The sequence below is a fragment of the Oryctolagus cuniculus genome, chromosome 2, assembly GCF_964237555.1.
Source record: "Oryctolagus cuniculus chromosome 2, mOryCun1.1, whole genome shotgun sequence".
Taxonomy (NCBI): Eukaryota; Metazoa; Chordata; class Mammalia; order Lagomorpha; family Leporidae; genus Oryctolagus; species Oryctolagus cuniculus.
This window is the reverse complement of record NC_091433.1, coordinates 106,463,538-106,481,051: the sequence shown is the minus strand read 5'-3', so window position 1 is coordinate 106,481,051 and position 17,514 is coordinate 106,463,538. Positions and strand designations below refer to the sequence as shown.

Here is a 17,514-nt window from a genome sequence, read left to right as displayed (position 1 = left end):
CCTGAAGGTAGGAAAGGCGTGGGAGATCGAGGTGACAGGAGATCGGGACCGGCTGGGCGACCTGGAGGCCGGCTGTGTCCCTGGGCGGAGGCGGCCAGCGCGCGTCTACCGTGCAGCCCCATAGTGCTCGATTTTCCTCCCTTCGGTCCTGAGGCTCTTTGCCCGGTGCAGGCGCACCCAAGCCGACCTCTGCAGGGGTGAGCTGAGTTTGGGGTTTCCGTTTTGTCTGCCAGGCACCGCCAGATCCCAGCCCAGGGAGGCTGCGCGCACCGAACTAGGCGGGACCCCGGGGCGCGCAGGGCTGGGGCCGCCACTGGGGCTCCTGGATCCTCCGTGCCGTGCCGCGCGGGACACCCAAGCCGCCTCGCTGCCAGTGGGCAGAGGGGATGCCACCGGGGCGCCACGAGCTACCCTCCGCCACCTGCGGACACCATCCGCAGGTGGGGCTGAGCTCCCCGTGTGCTAAAAGTAGGGCATGGAGAGTAAGCGTGGGAAGGAAACTGCTCAGACTTGAGAGGTTGGGAGGGGTGTGAGGCTGAAGGTGGAGGGCTCCCCAGGTCAGTGGCCTGGGTGGGGGGTCTCAGAATCCAAAGTGGGAGGAGCGGGCGCCCCGGGCCAGGGCCAGGGCGCGCCCAGCCCCGCTGTTCCCCTGCCCCTCGCAGCCTCTTTTTTTTCTTCCTTGTAGCCCAGCATGGGGATGCGGTGCCTGCTGGTCTGCGGGGTGTCCATCGCGCTTCCACTTTTTGTCGGAGCAGGTAAGTGGGAGGGAACTCCCTGGGCCCGGGCGGCTAGCCAGCCGGGCGTGCGTGCGCGCTCCTGACACCTCGCTCGCCATGCGGGCATGGCTGGTTCCTTGGGCACGGCTGGTTCCTTGGCCCCGGCTGGCAGGGCGGAATGGGCGCGGTGGGAAGGCAGCCGGTTTCGCTTCCTAATGCTCGGGCAGCCCTGAGATGACTTTGCTGGGAGAACCTAGGCGAATGTGCAAGTCAAGACTGACGTTAGAAGGCTCCCATGGGTCCGCCATTGTCTCTTGCATGTCACTGCGGCTTATTTTATCACCCAGGGTCGAAACAAACCACCCACAGCACACATCTCTTCTGAGAAAAACGAAGTAACTTGGTATAAGTCAACTTTAAAAGTGATTTTTTTTAACCTTCCATTCTGGGGTGAGATGCGTTGTATCCATGTAGAGTGGGTTAACTGCATGACAGCGTAGAAAGAAAACAGCCAGGATGTACAGAACGCAGGGGCCGAGAGGACCGGGAAAGGGGAGAAATCCTTCCAGACGGCACAGGTTGAGGAGGAAGCCAAGTGACTTTTGCCCTATCTGAAGACCTTGGAAATACGTGTTTTTTTTTTTTTTTTTTTTAAGATTTATTTATTTATTTGAAAGTCAGAGTAACACAGAGAAGGAGAGGCAGAGAGAGAGAGAGAGAGAGAGAGAGAGAGAGATCCGAAGCCAGGAGCCAGGAGCTTCTTCCGGGTCTCCCACGTGGGTGCAGGGGTCCAAGGACTTGGGCCATCTTCTACTGCTTTCCCAGGCCACAGCAGAGAGTTGGATTAGAAGTGGAGCAGCTGCTCTACTTGAACTGGTGCCCATATGGGATGCCAGCACTGAAGGTGGCGGCTTTTCCCGCTATGCCACAGCGCCAGAATTATGTTTTGTAACCAGCAGGCTACTTTTAAGAAACTCTCAAATAACATTTCCAGTTGGCTGGAAAATTCGAGTCATTTGTTAAAACTAGCGATAAACATGACAGGAGTTTGCTTTTGTGGTTGCTTATTCTGTTTTTTTTTTTTTTTTCTTCCTGTCCCTAGATGTGTGCAAGGAGATTGGTATGCAGAACGAGACACCTTCTGTGGGCCAGCCTTTTGCTTTTAATTGCACTTTCCCTCCCATAACATTTGGGAAAGTAAATGTGCTGTGGTATAAAAATTCTAGGAAAATCCCTGTGTCCCAAAATGTACATTCTCGAATTCACCAGGACCACACCTGGATTCTGTTTCTCCCCTTGGCATGGGAGGACTCAGGCATCTACAAATGTGTCATAGAGTAAGTTCTTCAATTAAAATAAAGCAACTCACATATAGTGCAATATATAGCTCAAATGGGTAACTCGTGTGTATATATATATACATAATATGTATATTATATATATATACATAATATGTATATGTACACACACACAATTCTTTTTTATACATAGATTATTTTAGGAAAGTTCTTATTAAATATAGAGACCTCAAAGAAGAGAATGATTTTATATAGTACATTAGTTCTGAGACAACGGCTAGTGAACACATTTTAAAACAGAACAGATTTGTTAATGGATTTCGAAACCGAAAGTGCATCATTTCCTATCGAAATGATGCCTCGGGCCAGAGCAGCTCACGGAGTGTGTGTATTCCAACATTACTGCTGCCATCTTCCTTGGGGTGGCAGAAGTTTTGTGACCAGTGGTGCATCCAGGTATTAGTGAGCGTCCTTCAAGTCCTTTTGCTAAGGTATACTTCTGGGGGCGGCAGGGGAGTCTGGAAATGTGTGTGTGTGTGTGTGAGAGAGAGAGAGAGAGGGAGGGAGAGAGAGAGAGGGAGAAGGAGGGAGAGAGAGAGAGAGTTTTCAATTTGTACGCTTGTGGGCCCTGAATAGGTAGGACCCATCTGTGGGCCAAATTTGGTATGAAGCCACACTTTCATGACTTTGTCTTACTATCTTGCAAGACCTTAGCAAATTATTCGATTTGTCTAAGTCTTGGCTCCTTATCTGGAAAACAGAGATCATACTGGTGAGTAGGGTTCAGATGGAAATTAACTGAACCCCCGTGCAAAGTTAATACTGCCAGCCCCTTTCCAAGTGAAAGGCAACTCTGAAAAATTACCCACCGTGTGGGTCACTGGAGGAAGTGGCCGTTAACCTCTGTTTGCTGGTCTTAGCTCAAATAGATCAACTGTGGAGGGCTTGTGGAGCTCTGTTCTCCTGCTTCAGGTTAAGCTGTGGATTATGAACTGGGGTTGACAATCATTCATCACGTACATTCTTCTGAGTGTCAGAGCTGCGCTTAAAATATTTAAATCTGGGAGCTGCAGAATGGAGAAAAATCATCTTTATTACCAATTAGATGAAGATACTGCCTGTTATAGAAGAAAGTAACCATGAATTTTCCTAGATTTTTGACATCCAGATGCACGATGTATTTAGCAAACTTTATGTATTTTTCTTTTATGTTGTAAAAAGAACAGTATATAGAACTCTATGTGCCATTTATCTAGTTTCATTTTTATTTTATTTTAAAATTTACTTCATTTATTTGAAAGGTAGAGTTACAGAGAGAGAGAGAGAAAGAAAGAGAATCTTCGGCCGGCGCCGTGGCTCACTAGGCTAATCCTCCGCCTTGCGGCGCCGGCACACCAGGTTCTAGTCCCGGTCGGGGCGCCGGATTCTGTCCTGGTTGCCCCTCTTCCAGGCCAGCTCTCTGCTGTGGCCAGGGAGTGCAGTGGAGGATGGCCCAAGTGCTTGGGCCCTGCACCCCATGGGAGACCAGGAGAAGTACCTGGCTCCTGCCTTCGGATCAGCACGGTGTGCCGGCCGCGGTGGCCATTGGAGGGTGAACCAATGGAAAAGGAAGACCTTCCTCTCTCTCTCTCTCTCTCCCTGTCCACTCTGCCTGTAAAAAACAAAAAAAAGAGAAAGAGAGAGAGAGAAAGAGAATCTTCCATTCACTGGTTCACCTCCCAAATGGCCCTAATGGCCAGGGCTGGACCAGCCCTGGAACTCCATCTGGGTCTCACATGAGCGTAGCAGGGCCCAAGCACTTGGACCATCTTCTGCTTTCTGAGGTACATTAGTAGGAAGCTGATCAGAAGCAGAATAGCTGGGATCGGAAGTGGCACTCCATCGTGGGACACCATCATCCCAAATAGCAGCTTAACCCTCTGTGCCACAACGAAGGCCCTTTTTCACAGTTAGTTTTAAGCTGTGTCTTTTGGACTGGAATGCTAGCTAAGTGCTTTGTGTCCTCTTCAGAGTTCTCAAAGGCACCTGCTAGCCATTTGACCCAAGTGCGTGATGCTCCTTCCTCTCACTTGTCAAGGTATTGTCGGGTTTCTCTCCTGGGTGAATTTCACTTGCCCTTTTATAGTGAATGATTTGTGGAATGCTTATTTTATGGTTTTTTTTTTTTTTTTTCTGCAGCACATTGGCCATGGGTCTTGAAAATGATTTGGAGAGATTTTGAAAATATGCTGAATCATTTGATTTTACGATTGCTTGAATTGACATGGTTTCAATCTGCTATTTCCTTATAGGGAGACAGACCACTGTTACAGAATACACATAAACCTGACTGTTGCTAAAAGATCTTGGTGTGACAATTCCGGAACGAGTGTATCTACTTTGTCAGACGAGTACAAACAAATATTACATGTTGGACAGGATGACAGTCTGATGTGTCACTTGCACTTTCCGAAGAGTTGTGTTTTGGATTCAATAAAGTGGTATAAGGTAAAAAAAAATTCCTATTGACATAGTTTTCTTATTTTTTCCAGGCTATTGCAGATCTTTTAAGACAGGTTTGGTAAAGAGATTTGTGTCTAACGTAGGCCTGATTGGTAATGTTACCCTAATTGTTTGTTAAACTTACGGTTTTTATAGCTTTGTGATATTTTATTACTTCAATCCTCCATTCCATCAATTATCCTTATTTTTCAGGCTGTCCTTGGGTATTCTTTTTCCTCTAACATTGCTTGAATGGTTTCTCTATACATGTGGTTCAATTATCACAAATGATATAATGACCCCTGGCAAACCTTTTCCTGACTCCTGTTTCCTATTTCTCTGGGTCCAACACACCTTCCCCAACTCCTGACTGCCATTATGAGTTCATTGTATAAGCACTATCTTGCACAATGCTACACAAGTCAATAAAATACCCATCCTACTCTTTTTTTTTATTTTTTCTAAGATTAATTTATTTATTTGGAAGTCAGAGTTACACACAGAGAGGAGAGGCAGAGAGAGAGAGAGAGAGGTCTTCTATTCACTGGTTCATTGGCCGCAATGTCCGGAGCTGTGCTGATCCAAAGCCAGGAGCCAGGAGCTTCCTCTGGGTCTTCCCATGGGAGTGCAGGGGCCCGAGGACTTGCCATTTAAAAAAAAATTATTCTTGTTATATTCTTGCTGACTTATGGGAGATTTTACACCTTTATATATCCTTGGTACCAATGTTTGGCATGAACTTAAAAAATCTTTTCATTTAAATATAATATATGAGGTACTTACAAGATAAGATTATTTTGATGTCAAACATTTTGGAAGCTTAGGGCCAGCACTGAGATGCAGTGAGCTAAGCTGATACCTGCAATACCAGCTTCCTATATTGGAGCACCAGAGTCCTGGCTATGCTGCTTCCAATCCAGCTCCCTGTTAATGTGCCTGGGAAGGAAGTGGAGGGTAGCCCAAGTTCGTGGGCCCCTGCCACTTATATAAGAGACCCGTGCGGAGCTCTGGTCACCTAGCTTTGGCCTGGCTAGCCCTGGCCATTGCTGACATTTGGGAAGTGAATTGGCAGAGGGAAGACCAATTTCTCTCTCTCTTTCTCTTTCTCTTACTCTTTCAGATAAATACGTCTTTAAAATAAAAAGAATTTTGGAACCAATGCATACAAGAGGTCTTCAAAGGCATTAATGGAAATGTGTGTGATGGAAAACTATGTGTGGACTTCAAAATTTGAATTATTAAGAAATGCATGAATGATAAGTGGTTGAGCTTGCTGATTTATCAGAAAGTGAAGACACTTTTTTTTAAAGATTTATTTATTTATTTGAAATACAGAGTTACACAGAGAGAGGAGAGGCAGAGAGAGAGAGAGGTCTTCCATCCACTGGTTCACCCCCCAATTGGCTGCAATGGCTGGAGCAGCACAGATCTGAAGCCAGGAGCCAGGAGCTTCTTCCACATCTCCCACGTGGGTGCAGGGGCCCAAGGACTTGGGCCATCTTCTACTGCTTTCCCAGGCCATAGCAGAGGGCTGGATTGGAAGTGGAGCAGCCAGGTCTTGAACTGGTGCCCATATGGGATGCCAGTGCTTCAGTCCAGGGTGTTAACCCACCACGCCACAGTGCTAGCCCAATGAAGACACTTTTTGCATTACTCTTTCTCACCAATACAATATTACTAGCACCTTGGAAGGCTCATCTCTGCCATTTTGCATAAAATTATGTCTCACTAGTCTCCAAGATTACTGCTCTCCTGGCTTTCAGTATCATTGGTTAGATTTGTCAGTTATTGAACTTTATTTGAAATATATTTCATATAGTGTTTTGTGTCTTACTTCTTTGGCTCAATAGTAAACCTGTAAGAATCGCCATGCTGTGGCTTGGAGTTCAAGTTCATCTGTTCCATTATTGTGTAGTATTGCATTCTTGATACCAGTCTTTTGAGTTGTTTGCAACTTTTGAATATGAGAAATAAAGCTGGTATGGACATTCTAGCACATATCTTTTAGTCACTTATGCATGAGGCTTTGTGAGGCATTTTGTTTCTGACAACCGAGATGGCTATGGAGTGACTGGTGGGTGGGTCACATATACAGAGTGGTTGTGGTAGACAAAGGGATGATTCATGTCCTGGGCTGAATGGAGAAAGACAGCATGAGATGTCATCCAGCTATGAACAGCACATAATTGAAAACTTATGGATAGTTTATTTCTGGATTTTCCATTTAATATTTCAGACCATGGTTAACTGAAGCCATGGAAAGCAAAACTATGTGTAACGAGTAGATGAATGGCCTCCAAGGTCCCTCTCTCACCCAATATGCTTTATTTTATTTTATTTTATTTTATTTTATTTTATTTTTTTGACAGGCATAGTGGACAGTGAGAGAGAGAGAGGGAAAGGTCTTCCTTTGCCATTGGTTCACCCTCCAATGGCCGCCGTGGCCGGTGCGCTGTGGCCGGCGTACCGCGCTGATCCGATGGCAGGAGCCAGGTACTTATCCTGGTCTCCCATGGGGTGCAGGGCCCAAGGACTTGGGCCATCCTCCACTGCACTCCCTGGCCACAGCAGAGAGCTGGCCTGGAAGAGGGGCACATTTTTTAAAAACATCAATTATTGAGCCAATGAAAAATATTACCCAGACAAGTATTCATGTAACACTGGCTGTGCATCAGGACGTGCGATAAACACTGCATGTCTTCTCATTTTCCTCTAATTAGCACTGACTCTGCCTACAATTTAATTACTGGAAATATTTCTGCTCCCGTTAGAGGGTCTTGAGTGCTGTGCCACAGTTTACACATTCGCAGTTGGCGTTGACTTTAGCATCAGCTGTTCTTCAAATCTGGCTTTGGAGTCTCAGCCTATGGTGTCACCTGTTCCTCTCTAAGGCTTCCAGCTTGCAGCCTTGGAAGCATCACCTCTTGGCACCAGCATTAAGACTCTTTTTAGAGATTTATTTATTTATTTATTTATTTGAAGGAGTTACAGAGGGAAGGAGAGGGGAAAGGGGAGGAGGAGGGAGAAGTGGAGGGAGAGAGATCTTCCATCCACTGGTTCACTTCCTACATGTCCACAATGACCAGGGCTGGTCCAGGCTGAAGCCAGAAGCTTCTCCCATGTGGGTTGCAGAGGCCCAAGGACTTGGGCCATGCATGTTCCCCTGCTTTTCCAGGCCATTAACAGGGAGCTGGATCAGAAGTGGTGCATCTGGGATACAAACTGGCACCCATATGGGATGCAGGTATCACAGGTGGAGGTTTTACCTGCAATGCCACAACTGTCCCAAGACTCTTGGTGGTCGTGGCAGCAAGACATTTCCATCAGCTCTTTCCTCCTGATCTGGCCCTGTTGTGCTTAGGGGTATTGAAGCAGCACTTGACGTTTGTAGGAAGGGAGGTCTTCGGATCAACTCAGCTGCTAACTTGGTGTCAAATTGTTGCTGTGTTAAGTATGTTTTTTCACTGGTAAAAGTTAAGGGTAAGTTTACATGATTTCAGGAAGCTTGCTGGGCCATCAGATTGCTGGTCTGAGGACAAAATCTATTCTATTCCAGTATGATCAGACTTGAAGAATCAGGTGCTCATTAGGAAGTATTTTATTCATTTATTATTTTCCAATATAAATTTGTATTTCTATAGAACCTGAAGATGTAGTGCTGTGAATAACAATCCCAAACAGGTATCAAGTGCTACATGTTTAAAAAGTAGATCCTTAGCATCATCCTCCATGAAGTGAGCTGGGGCTCAGATACTTTTATTTTAAAAACAATCCCTGGGCTTCAGAAAGTAGAATGAGGCTAGGAGGTGAGCAGGATAAGAAGGAAAGATCATTCAGAAATGGTCCTATGCACTGTGACGCAGCTTGGGTCACTCTTTGGACTTCATTGCTTTAATCTGGAAAACGGGAGGGTTGGGCTGAATTATTCCAGCACTGGAGTGTGTTTTCTGCCTGGTGCTATGCCAGACCCTGGGGAGACCGTGACAAAGGAAACTCCTTATTTGCAGACAACTGACAACTTACCAGAGGCAGACAAGTCAACCAGGAAGCTTTTTATTCTAGCACAACGTGAACATAAAGAAGCACAAATTAGATCAGGCTCTGGAAATGTCTAAGATGCTCCCCGCAGGAGGTGACTATTGAACTGTGGATGAATGACGAGTAACTGATTGGTGGGCAGTAAGTCGAGGAAAGCAGCAGGTGCAAAGGTGCTGGGTGAGAAAGAGAATGGTGTTTGGGGACTTGGTTAGAGTTTAGGGTTCATGTAATAGTGGGGCAGGGTGATGCTGGGAAATGGGGACCTTGTATGCTAACCTAAACATTCCCGTTTTTGCAGTTAAAGTAATTCAATGGCAAATCATACCACCAGGATAATTACAGGGTCGAATTTATCTTAGAAAAGTCCTTTGTAGTCACTGTAGTAAATCAATTGGAAGAGCTTGTACATGGTAATATGTTGGTCCATTTTGGAAATTCAGTGAGGGTGTGTGAAGTAAAACTGATACAATGAGAGAGCAGGAGAGGAAGTTGGGGGGAACTCATGCTCCTATTTTCTATGCTAATTGGAAGATGTGATTGGAAAACTGGAAGCCCTGTAGGTGAACAGGTAGGACAGAGTTGAGGGAGACACAAAGACTTTCTACAATGAAGACCATGACTTTGGAGAGGGACCAAGACACATACCTATGTCATTATCTCCCACAGGGCATGTAAGGGATGACAGGGTTGACTCAGCGCACTGTGCTGTCAGGACAGAGGGCTATGGTTTCAAGGCATTGGAATGACATTGATTGGTTTTGGACAGAGGAGTTCGGGGTGCAGGAAATGATGGAAGGGAGCAAATGATGCCTGATGGATGTAAATTGTGATTAAGAAAAAATAGAGGAGGCTGGCCAGTGCTGCGGCTCACTAGGCTAATCCTCCACCTGCTGCGCAGGCACACCAGGTTCTAGTCCCGGTCGGGGCGCCGGATTCTGTCCTGGTTGCCCCTCTTCCAGGCCAGCTCTCTGCTGTGGCCAGGGAGTGCAGTGGAGGATGGCCTAAGTGCTTGGGCCCTGCACCCCATGGGAGACCAGGAGAAGCACCTGGCTCCTGCCTTTGGATCAGCGCGGTGCGCCAGCCGCGGCAGCCATTGGAGGGTGAACCAATGGCAAAGGAAGACCTTTCTCTCTGTCTCTCTCTTTCACTGTCCACTCTGCCTGTCAAAAAAAAAAAAAAAAATAGAGGAGACAAGTGAGCTGATTCATGTTAAGATAGAAAAGTGGGATGACAGTTCAGATTGAAAAATATGATAGATGTAGTGGGTAGATATTTATTATCTATGAGGAGCCTCCTTACCCTATAGAGGTTATCAAGCTAAAAAAAAAAAAAGATAAAAATCAAGCACAAACACCCCAAAGGATCCCGTGTTTTCTGGAGATGCCAGCAGCTAAGTTCTGGGTATGGTTGCATTTGTTCAGCTGGTGCTGCTGGAGGACAAAGGAGAGGTGTGGCTCCTTCTGCTTGATCTGCTGGAAAGCATGGCCCTGGTGACATGGTGTTCCAGGGTCCAGTCTGCGGCTTTATGGCTGGGCTTCCAATGTGTTTGTTGATGTGGCTCTTCCAGAAGTGGCAGTGCCTGGTCTCTGAGTCACAGGTGGTGTGTGTGTGTGTGTGTCGGTCTTCATTCCCCACTTTCCAGATTGTGGTAGGGGTAGCAGCTCTCACAGTAAGTTGGGTCTGCAGTGTGCTTGTGGTCTGGATGACATGTAATATCCTGTCTCAATTGCTTTCCTGCATAAAATTGCTGAAACATTTTTCATTTCCTGTAACTAAACTTAGACTGAGATATATGATTCCACAATATGGTTTTAATGATTATCTGATGTAATCTGTCTGCTAAGTATTTAGTTCAGCAGATTTATTTTTTTATTCATTTTTTTTTTGACAGGCAGAGTGGACAGTGAGAGAGAGAGACAGAGAGAAAGGTCTTCCTTTTTGCCGTTGGTTCACCCTCCAATGGCCGCCGCAGCCGGCGCACCATGCTGATCCAAAGCCAGGAGCCAGGTGCTTCTCCTGGTCTCCCATGGGGTGCAGGGCCCAAGGACTTGGGCCATCCTCCACTGCCCTCCCGGGCCATAGCAGAGAGCTGGCCTGGAAGAGGGGCAACCGGGACAGAATCCGGCGCCCCAATCGGGACTAGAACCCGGTGTGCCGGCACCGCTAGGCGGAGGATTAGCCTGTTGAGCCACAGCACTGGCCTAGTTCAGCAGATTTATAATAGGTATTTAATAAATAAACGTTAGATGGTTAAGTGTTTGGTGCAGCAGTCGAGATGCCTGAATTCTATATTAAAAAGTCTGGGTTGGAGTTCCAGCTCCACTTCCAAATCCAGCTTCCTGCTAATGTGCATCCTGGGAGCAGCAGGTGATGAGTCACACACTTGGGTCCCTGCCAACCATGTGGGAAGCCCAGACCTCGCTTCACCTTGACCCAGCCCCAGCTTTTTTTCGGTATTTGGGACATGAACCAGTGGATAGAAATCTCTCTGTTTCTCTGCATCTTAAATAAGTAAAAAATTAATTGATTAAAAATAAATACTAGATAATATTAGTAAGCTAAAATCAAAGAATGAAAGAGCTAGAACAATAGGAACTTATGATCAGAAAGTGTATTTGCTTTTAAGAACTTTGGGTTTGAGTAGCTCTGGGTAATGACAATACCAAGGCTACGTCTGGGAGAATTGAAAACTTAGAGGAGTCAAGGTGGTCCTTGAAATTGAAGGGGTAACAGAAAGGGTTTGGGTACTGCATTCTCACAGGTATTGAAACATCTGCATTTGAAACAGCAGCAAGTCTCCAATTTGCTTTTTTTTTTCAATCCCAAGTTATTCCTCAATCCTGTGGTTTTCTGCCCCCATCATGGTGCTGAATCCGTGCTGGCTGAAGTTATGTCAGGTCTTCTGAAGCCAAGCTAAGGTTCACTCTCAACCCCAGTCACGGTCTCCTGATGGCCTGTGACACCACAGTGCTTTCACCAGCCAGGAACCCCCTGCTTGCTTCCTTCAGAGACGTATTCATTCTTTGCCTCTGATCACTTTATCCCCACCCCCACCTCCTCAACCCACTCTGGCAGCCCTTCCCTAATCTTTATGATTAGATTCTCATCTTGTATATTGGTGCTTTGCATTTGGGGTTCCCCATGATCTTGTTTTTAAAAAAGATCTATTTTATTTATTTGAAAAGTAGAGTTACAAAGTGACAGAGAGAGAGAGAGAGAGAGAGTTTTCCATCCACTGATTCATTCTCCAAAGGGTTACAATGGCCAGAGCTGTGCCAGACTGAAACCAGGAGCCCGGGGCTTCTTCCTGGTCTCCCACTTAGGTGTGGGGACCCAGGCTCTTGGGCCATCTTCCACTACTTTTCCAGGTGCATTGGCAGGAAGTTGGATCAGAAGGGGAACACCCATATGGGATGCCAGCCTGGCAGGTGGCAGCTGTACCCGTGCAGCACAGCACCAGCCCCTCAACCATTGTCTTCTATTCTCACTTTGCTCACATTCATATGGATGATTTATGGAGCCATCCATATCCAGGTGGCTCCCAACTCTTCCACTGTGGCCTTTCATCCAACCTCAGCCTATGATGCCAGGTCCTTCAGAAAGTTTGTGGGACAATGGAATAAAAAGATAAAATGCATTTCCACAAACTCTCATCCACACAAGTTACCACGGACACCATAGTTAGAACCACATGTTATGTGATAATTTTTCTGCGTTTTCTTTGCAACCTCTCTCTTATCTGACACTACTTTTGCATGCCCAAGTTGGGAGAATATGAAATCTGCTCCCTCTTCACATTCCTAATATGGCACTAAGGTCTATGGTTGGTGATACTTAAAGTCACTGATTTCTGTTCCCTTCTTGCTATCTCCATTGTCTTGTCTTTATTCAGGCTTCATTAAGCCTTAGTGTATGGAAATAATATTCTAAATTGTTTCCTGATCTTTAGGATTGTCTCATTTTAATTCTTCCTATGCATCAAGCAGAATGATCATTCACAAAAGTGTACCTAATCCTCTTACTCCCTTGGTTGCAAAGATTAGATGTTCATCTTCTTTTCGTGATTTTCTTTGATTGAGCTTCTGACTTCTTCACTAGTTTTTTTCCCATCACTCTTTCATGCCCACTGCATCTTACCCAGAATGCTCCAGGCTCTTTTGTGCCTATTAAAGATGGTACATATTGGACTAGGAGTGTACTTCTTGGTGCCTGAACATAAAAAATTGAAATATTATCTATTATTATTAGTAGTAGTAGTATTCACCTTTTACTTTTTTAGATTTTATTTTTATTTATTTGAAATGTAGAGAGAGAGGGAGAAAGAGATTGATTTTCCATCTGCTGATTCATGCTCCAAATGCTTGAAACAGTCAAGGCTGGACCAGGCAAAAGCCAAGAAGAACCCAGAACTCCATTTGGGTCTCCCTCTTAGGTGGCAGGGACCCGACTGGTTGAGCCAGTTCCTGATGCCTCTCAGGGAGCACATGAACAGGAAAGTGGAATCAAAGTGGAGCTGGAACTTGAATTCAAGCACTTCAATATGGGATGCAGGCCATCCTAACTAGCATTTTAGCCACTGTGTCAAACACCCTTGAAAAGTGGCATAGTGGGTTAAACACTGCCTGTGGTGCTGGCATCCCACATGGGTGCTTGTTTGAGTCCTGGTTGCTTCACTTCTGATCCAGCTCCCTGCCAATGGCCTGGGAAAGGAGTGGAAGTTGGCCCAAATGCTTGGGCCCCTGTGCCCATGCGGGAGAGCTAGAGGAAGCTCCTGGCTCCTGGCTTCAGAACGTCCCACCTCTGCCGTTGTGGCCATTTGGGGAGTGAACCACTGGATGGAGGACCTCTTTCTCTCTCTGTCCCTCTCTCTGTAACTCTGCCTCTCAAATAAACAAAAAATCTTTAAAAATAAAAATCTTGTTAGAAACCCTGCTCCCAAATTTTAACATTTAAATTCAGGCTTGCTGAGACATTTTTCTCTGAAATGATGCTCTGGTGGCTCAGAGTAGGCACAATCTAAGGCATTGTAAGAGGACAGAATGTTATCAAGACTGAATGTATGCATATTTGTCATTTATGTAGTGGAGGGGAGAGAGAGAAAAAGAGAACACTTCTAACTGTTGGTTGACTCCCCAAACATCTGCAACAGACCAGGAGCTGGAAATTCCACCCAGGTCTCTGGTGTGGGTGACAGGAATCCAATTACTTGACCAGGGTTTTTTTTTTTTTTTTTGAAAGAGTTACAGAGAGAGGAGAGGCAGAGAGAGAGAGAGAGAGAGAGAGAGAGAGAGAGAGAGAGAGAGTCTTCCATCTGCTGGTTCACTCCCCAATTGGCTGTAATGGCCGGAGCTGCGCTGATCCAAAGCCAGGAGCCAGGAGCTTCTTCCAGGTCTCCCACGTGGGTGCAGGGGCCCAAGGACTTGGGCCATCTTCCACTGCTTTCCCAGGCCATAGCAGAGAGCTGGGTTGGAAGAGGAGCAGCTGGGACTCGAAATGGCACCCATATGGGATGCCGGTGCTTCAGGCCAGAGCTTTAACCAGTTGTGCCACAGTACCAGCCCCAACCAGGGTTTTCAATAGCGGACTCCTGTAGTCAGTAGCCAGAGCTAGGAATCAAATTCAGGTACTCTGATGTGGAATGTGAACATCTTAACTATGCATAGCTTGAAAGAATGAGTCAGCCAGAAAGAGGACTGCTCAACAATGGAAGCATAGAAAAGAAATCCAGAGTTCGTGTCTACACAGGCACTATCCCGTGAACCCCACCCAAGGAAAAGGTTTCCAAAGTCCATGAACTCAAAATTTGCCTTTGTCTATACCCAAAAGAAGGCAACATGACATTTTCAGGGTCTGAGGACTTCATCCATTTGGTTTTTATTTGTAACTCCCATCCATTTGGCAAGCAATTATCTGATTATAATTTGATTTTTCATATAGTTGATAGAGAAATAATTTGAGACTTCTAGGAAGTTGTGTTTCACATTGTAAGCAAACAAATGCTGGCCCAGATATTATTTGTTGAATTTCACCATGTATGATGGATCCATTCACATCATTTCAGGTGATGGAGAATGAGCTATGGCTGCCTTTAAGGAGAGAACTGAACCCATTTGCAGTCACATCTAAATTCACTCTGGTGTTTGTGTGCTTGCTTTCTCAGTTCGACTGTGAGCTACCTGTTCTGAGAGACTGCATCTTACTCCTGCATGCCCAGGCCCTCTCACAGGGCAAGAGTAGAAACTCAAAGGTGTGGAGGAATAAATGGACTCAGTTAGCAAAGCAGTCACTCTGTGGGGTGGACTTTCCTGAAGGAAAGGGGATAGATCTGAGACAGAGTTCAGAAGTGGACCCCAGGGATGCAGGAGTGGGGATTCATGAGAGTCCGAGAATGCGAGAGAACGTGAGATTCTGACAGGAGAGGTGAATGAGCTTTGTCCTCTGGGTAGTTGTTGAGGATGATGAAAGAAAGACATTCCTGAGACAAACCAGTCTCCAAGTTAGTTGAGGGTGAGGTAGTCTCCTGGTTGATGCAGTGGAGGCCTACGTGCCATGAGAAATTATCTGACACCTGCCCTGCAGTAGTCTTTGACTACTGTTCAGGCCTCTAAGGAATATGTTGGTGAAGAGTTACTTTCGATTTCTACATAGAAAAACGCTTGATAAGTGGGGAAGTTACAACCCAATGAAAGCAGTTGTTATTCACCTGGCCCTGCCATCCTAGCAGAGCGGCTTGGCCCCAGTAGCTAGAAATCTGTAGAGAGGGATGGACCCTGTGGGTGGAGGATGCTTCTATCTGTTCATGCCCTCCTGCCCTATGCTTTCCACTGAGCCCCAGTCCTCTTCCATGAGGTCTTCATTCCAGCCTACACAGGATTCTCTCTTATTAACTATTATCAGACTTTATATACTTCTCATTTTAGCCTGTAAAATATTCTTTGTCAAGTCTTCCAGAGATAGATGTAGATTCAGCAAGAATTCCTTGCCCAGTCTGTGTATAATGTGTGTATTTATAGATACAGATCTATCTATCTATCTATCTATCTATTGATCTATCTACCTATCCATCCATCACCTATCTACCTCCATCTGATTATCTATGTTATATTTGTATCTATCTATATCTATCTATCTATCTATCAATTAGCTATTCAATAATAGTTAATAACAGACTATAAATTAGATGGGACCCAGGGATCACCTAGATTTTTATCTCCTTAAATTTCTCAGGATGGTCCTCACTGGGAGTGTCAGTAGCACCCTCAAGTACTCACTGGATTGCATTTTTCCCCTTGTCTTTAGGACTGTAAAGAGATTGAAAGCGAGCGGTTTATTTCTTTGGGACTCAAGCTTTCTGTGAGCAATGTGTCGGCAGGGGACAGGGGGAACTATGCCTGCGTGGCCAGACTGACACACCTGGGGAAAGAGTACACAGTGTTAAACAGCATCACTGTGAACGTCAGTAAGTATGCTCATGTCTGTCACCTGACTTCCTCTTGCCTTTGTGCGAGCTGGTTGGCTGCAGGCTTTGGGCACAGAGATTGGATCCTGATTTTTCTGGAGGTTAGCAGGCCCCCAACCCTGTCACTTGATAAAAAAGAGTGAGGCAAAAGGGTGTGTGCAGTTTAGCTTCCCATCTGCAAGCAAAGGATGCTCAAAACTCTTGGTTTTGAGTAGTGAAAATTAAATGAGATCCTGTACATAGGGTAGCTCATGGGGTGGCTGACAGAGCCCAAGTGTTCAGTAGTTAGTAGATGTTACCATTATTCTCTTTAAATTTCTGTTTCTATATTTATTTACTTGAGAGACAGAGAGTACCCATCCACTGCTTCACTTCCTAAATATCCGTATTGGTTCAGGCTGGGCGGGGGCTGAAGTCATAAACCAGGACCTTGAGCTGTGTCTCCCACATGGGTGGCAGGGACCCAACTGCTTGAGCCATCACCTGCTGCCTACTGGGATGAGCATTAGCAGGTAGCTGCAATTGAGAGTGAAGCTAGGACTTGAACTCAGATACCTTGATATGGGGTGTGGGTGTCCCCGCAGGTGGCGTAACCACTAGGCTAAACACCTGTCTGAAGACAACTCTTAATTCTCTCAGCCCTCACTGCTGTATTCTGGTGGCTCATTCCAGTACTGACCTTCATACCTCAGGATCTGCAGAGCTTAAGGTTTCTGGATCTGGATCCAGGATAAACAACTGCTTATGGGGTTTCAGTCCTCCTGAGCATACACCCTGGATGCTTGAAAGCAGAACCTTAGGAACAGAGAAAAACCCAAGAATAATTTAGCTCAAGTTATTGATTTTCAGAGGCTCAGAGGGAGGAGCTTATCAAAGTTGAGGGAGAGAGAGAGAGAAAGAATCTTCCATACACTGACTCACTTGCCAAAACTCCATCCACACATGGGTGGTAGGGGCCCAACTACTTGAGTTATCATCCAATACTTTTCTAGGCACATTAGCAGGGAGCTGGATTAAAGTCAGAGCAGCTGGGACTTGAAATGGCCACATCAGCGGGGCAGACAGCAGTGGATTAATCTGCTGTGCCACAACCCTGGTCCCTAGAAAGGGTTGATTTCTATTTACTTATCTAGACAGAAAGAATTGAAAGGCGGCAGCCATTTCTTCAATGTGAATCTCCATGTCTGCCCAGATGTTTGTCGGAGTTCAGAGTCCTGGGGGTGCCTAGCTCATTCTTGAAGGAGTGGATCCCTGGAGGGGTCTGTGCAGCTGCCTGCAGAGGCTCCAGGCCAATCCAGGATGGGTCCTTTATTCTAGAGGGTCCGTCCAGAGAGTTCCTGCATTCCAGCCTTATCCTTCCCTGTTTCAGTCTTTCTTGTTTTGTCCTCTGGTATATATGCTGCAATTACATACTTGACTGAAATGGGGGTGATCTTTGGCTTTAACCTTTTTAGCTAAGGGCTCATTAATTAGGAATAATAATTGCACTAGATCTTATGATGGTTTCCTGATTCCTCATCTT

General features: G+C 45.8%; 1 protein-coding gene across 1 annotated transcript in view; it reads left to right on the top strand.

Annotated features, from left to right (window-relative positions):
- Nucleotides 1-278: 278 nt before the first annotated feature.
- Nucleotides 279-17,514, top strand: part of IL1RL2 (interleukin 1 receptor like 2) — a 42,734-nt gene continuing 25,498 nt past the window's right edge. Inside the window, 5 exon segments of the mRNA XM_051835094.2 lie at nt 279-440; nt 686-755; nt 1,819-2,053; nt 4,306-4,501; nt 15,833-15,992. Of these exon segments, the coding sequence (XP_051691054.2) occupies nt 387-440; nt 686-755; nt 1,819-2,053; nt 4,306-4,501; nt 15,833-15,992 (715 nt within the window). The 5' untranslated portion in view covers nt 279-386.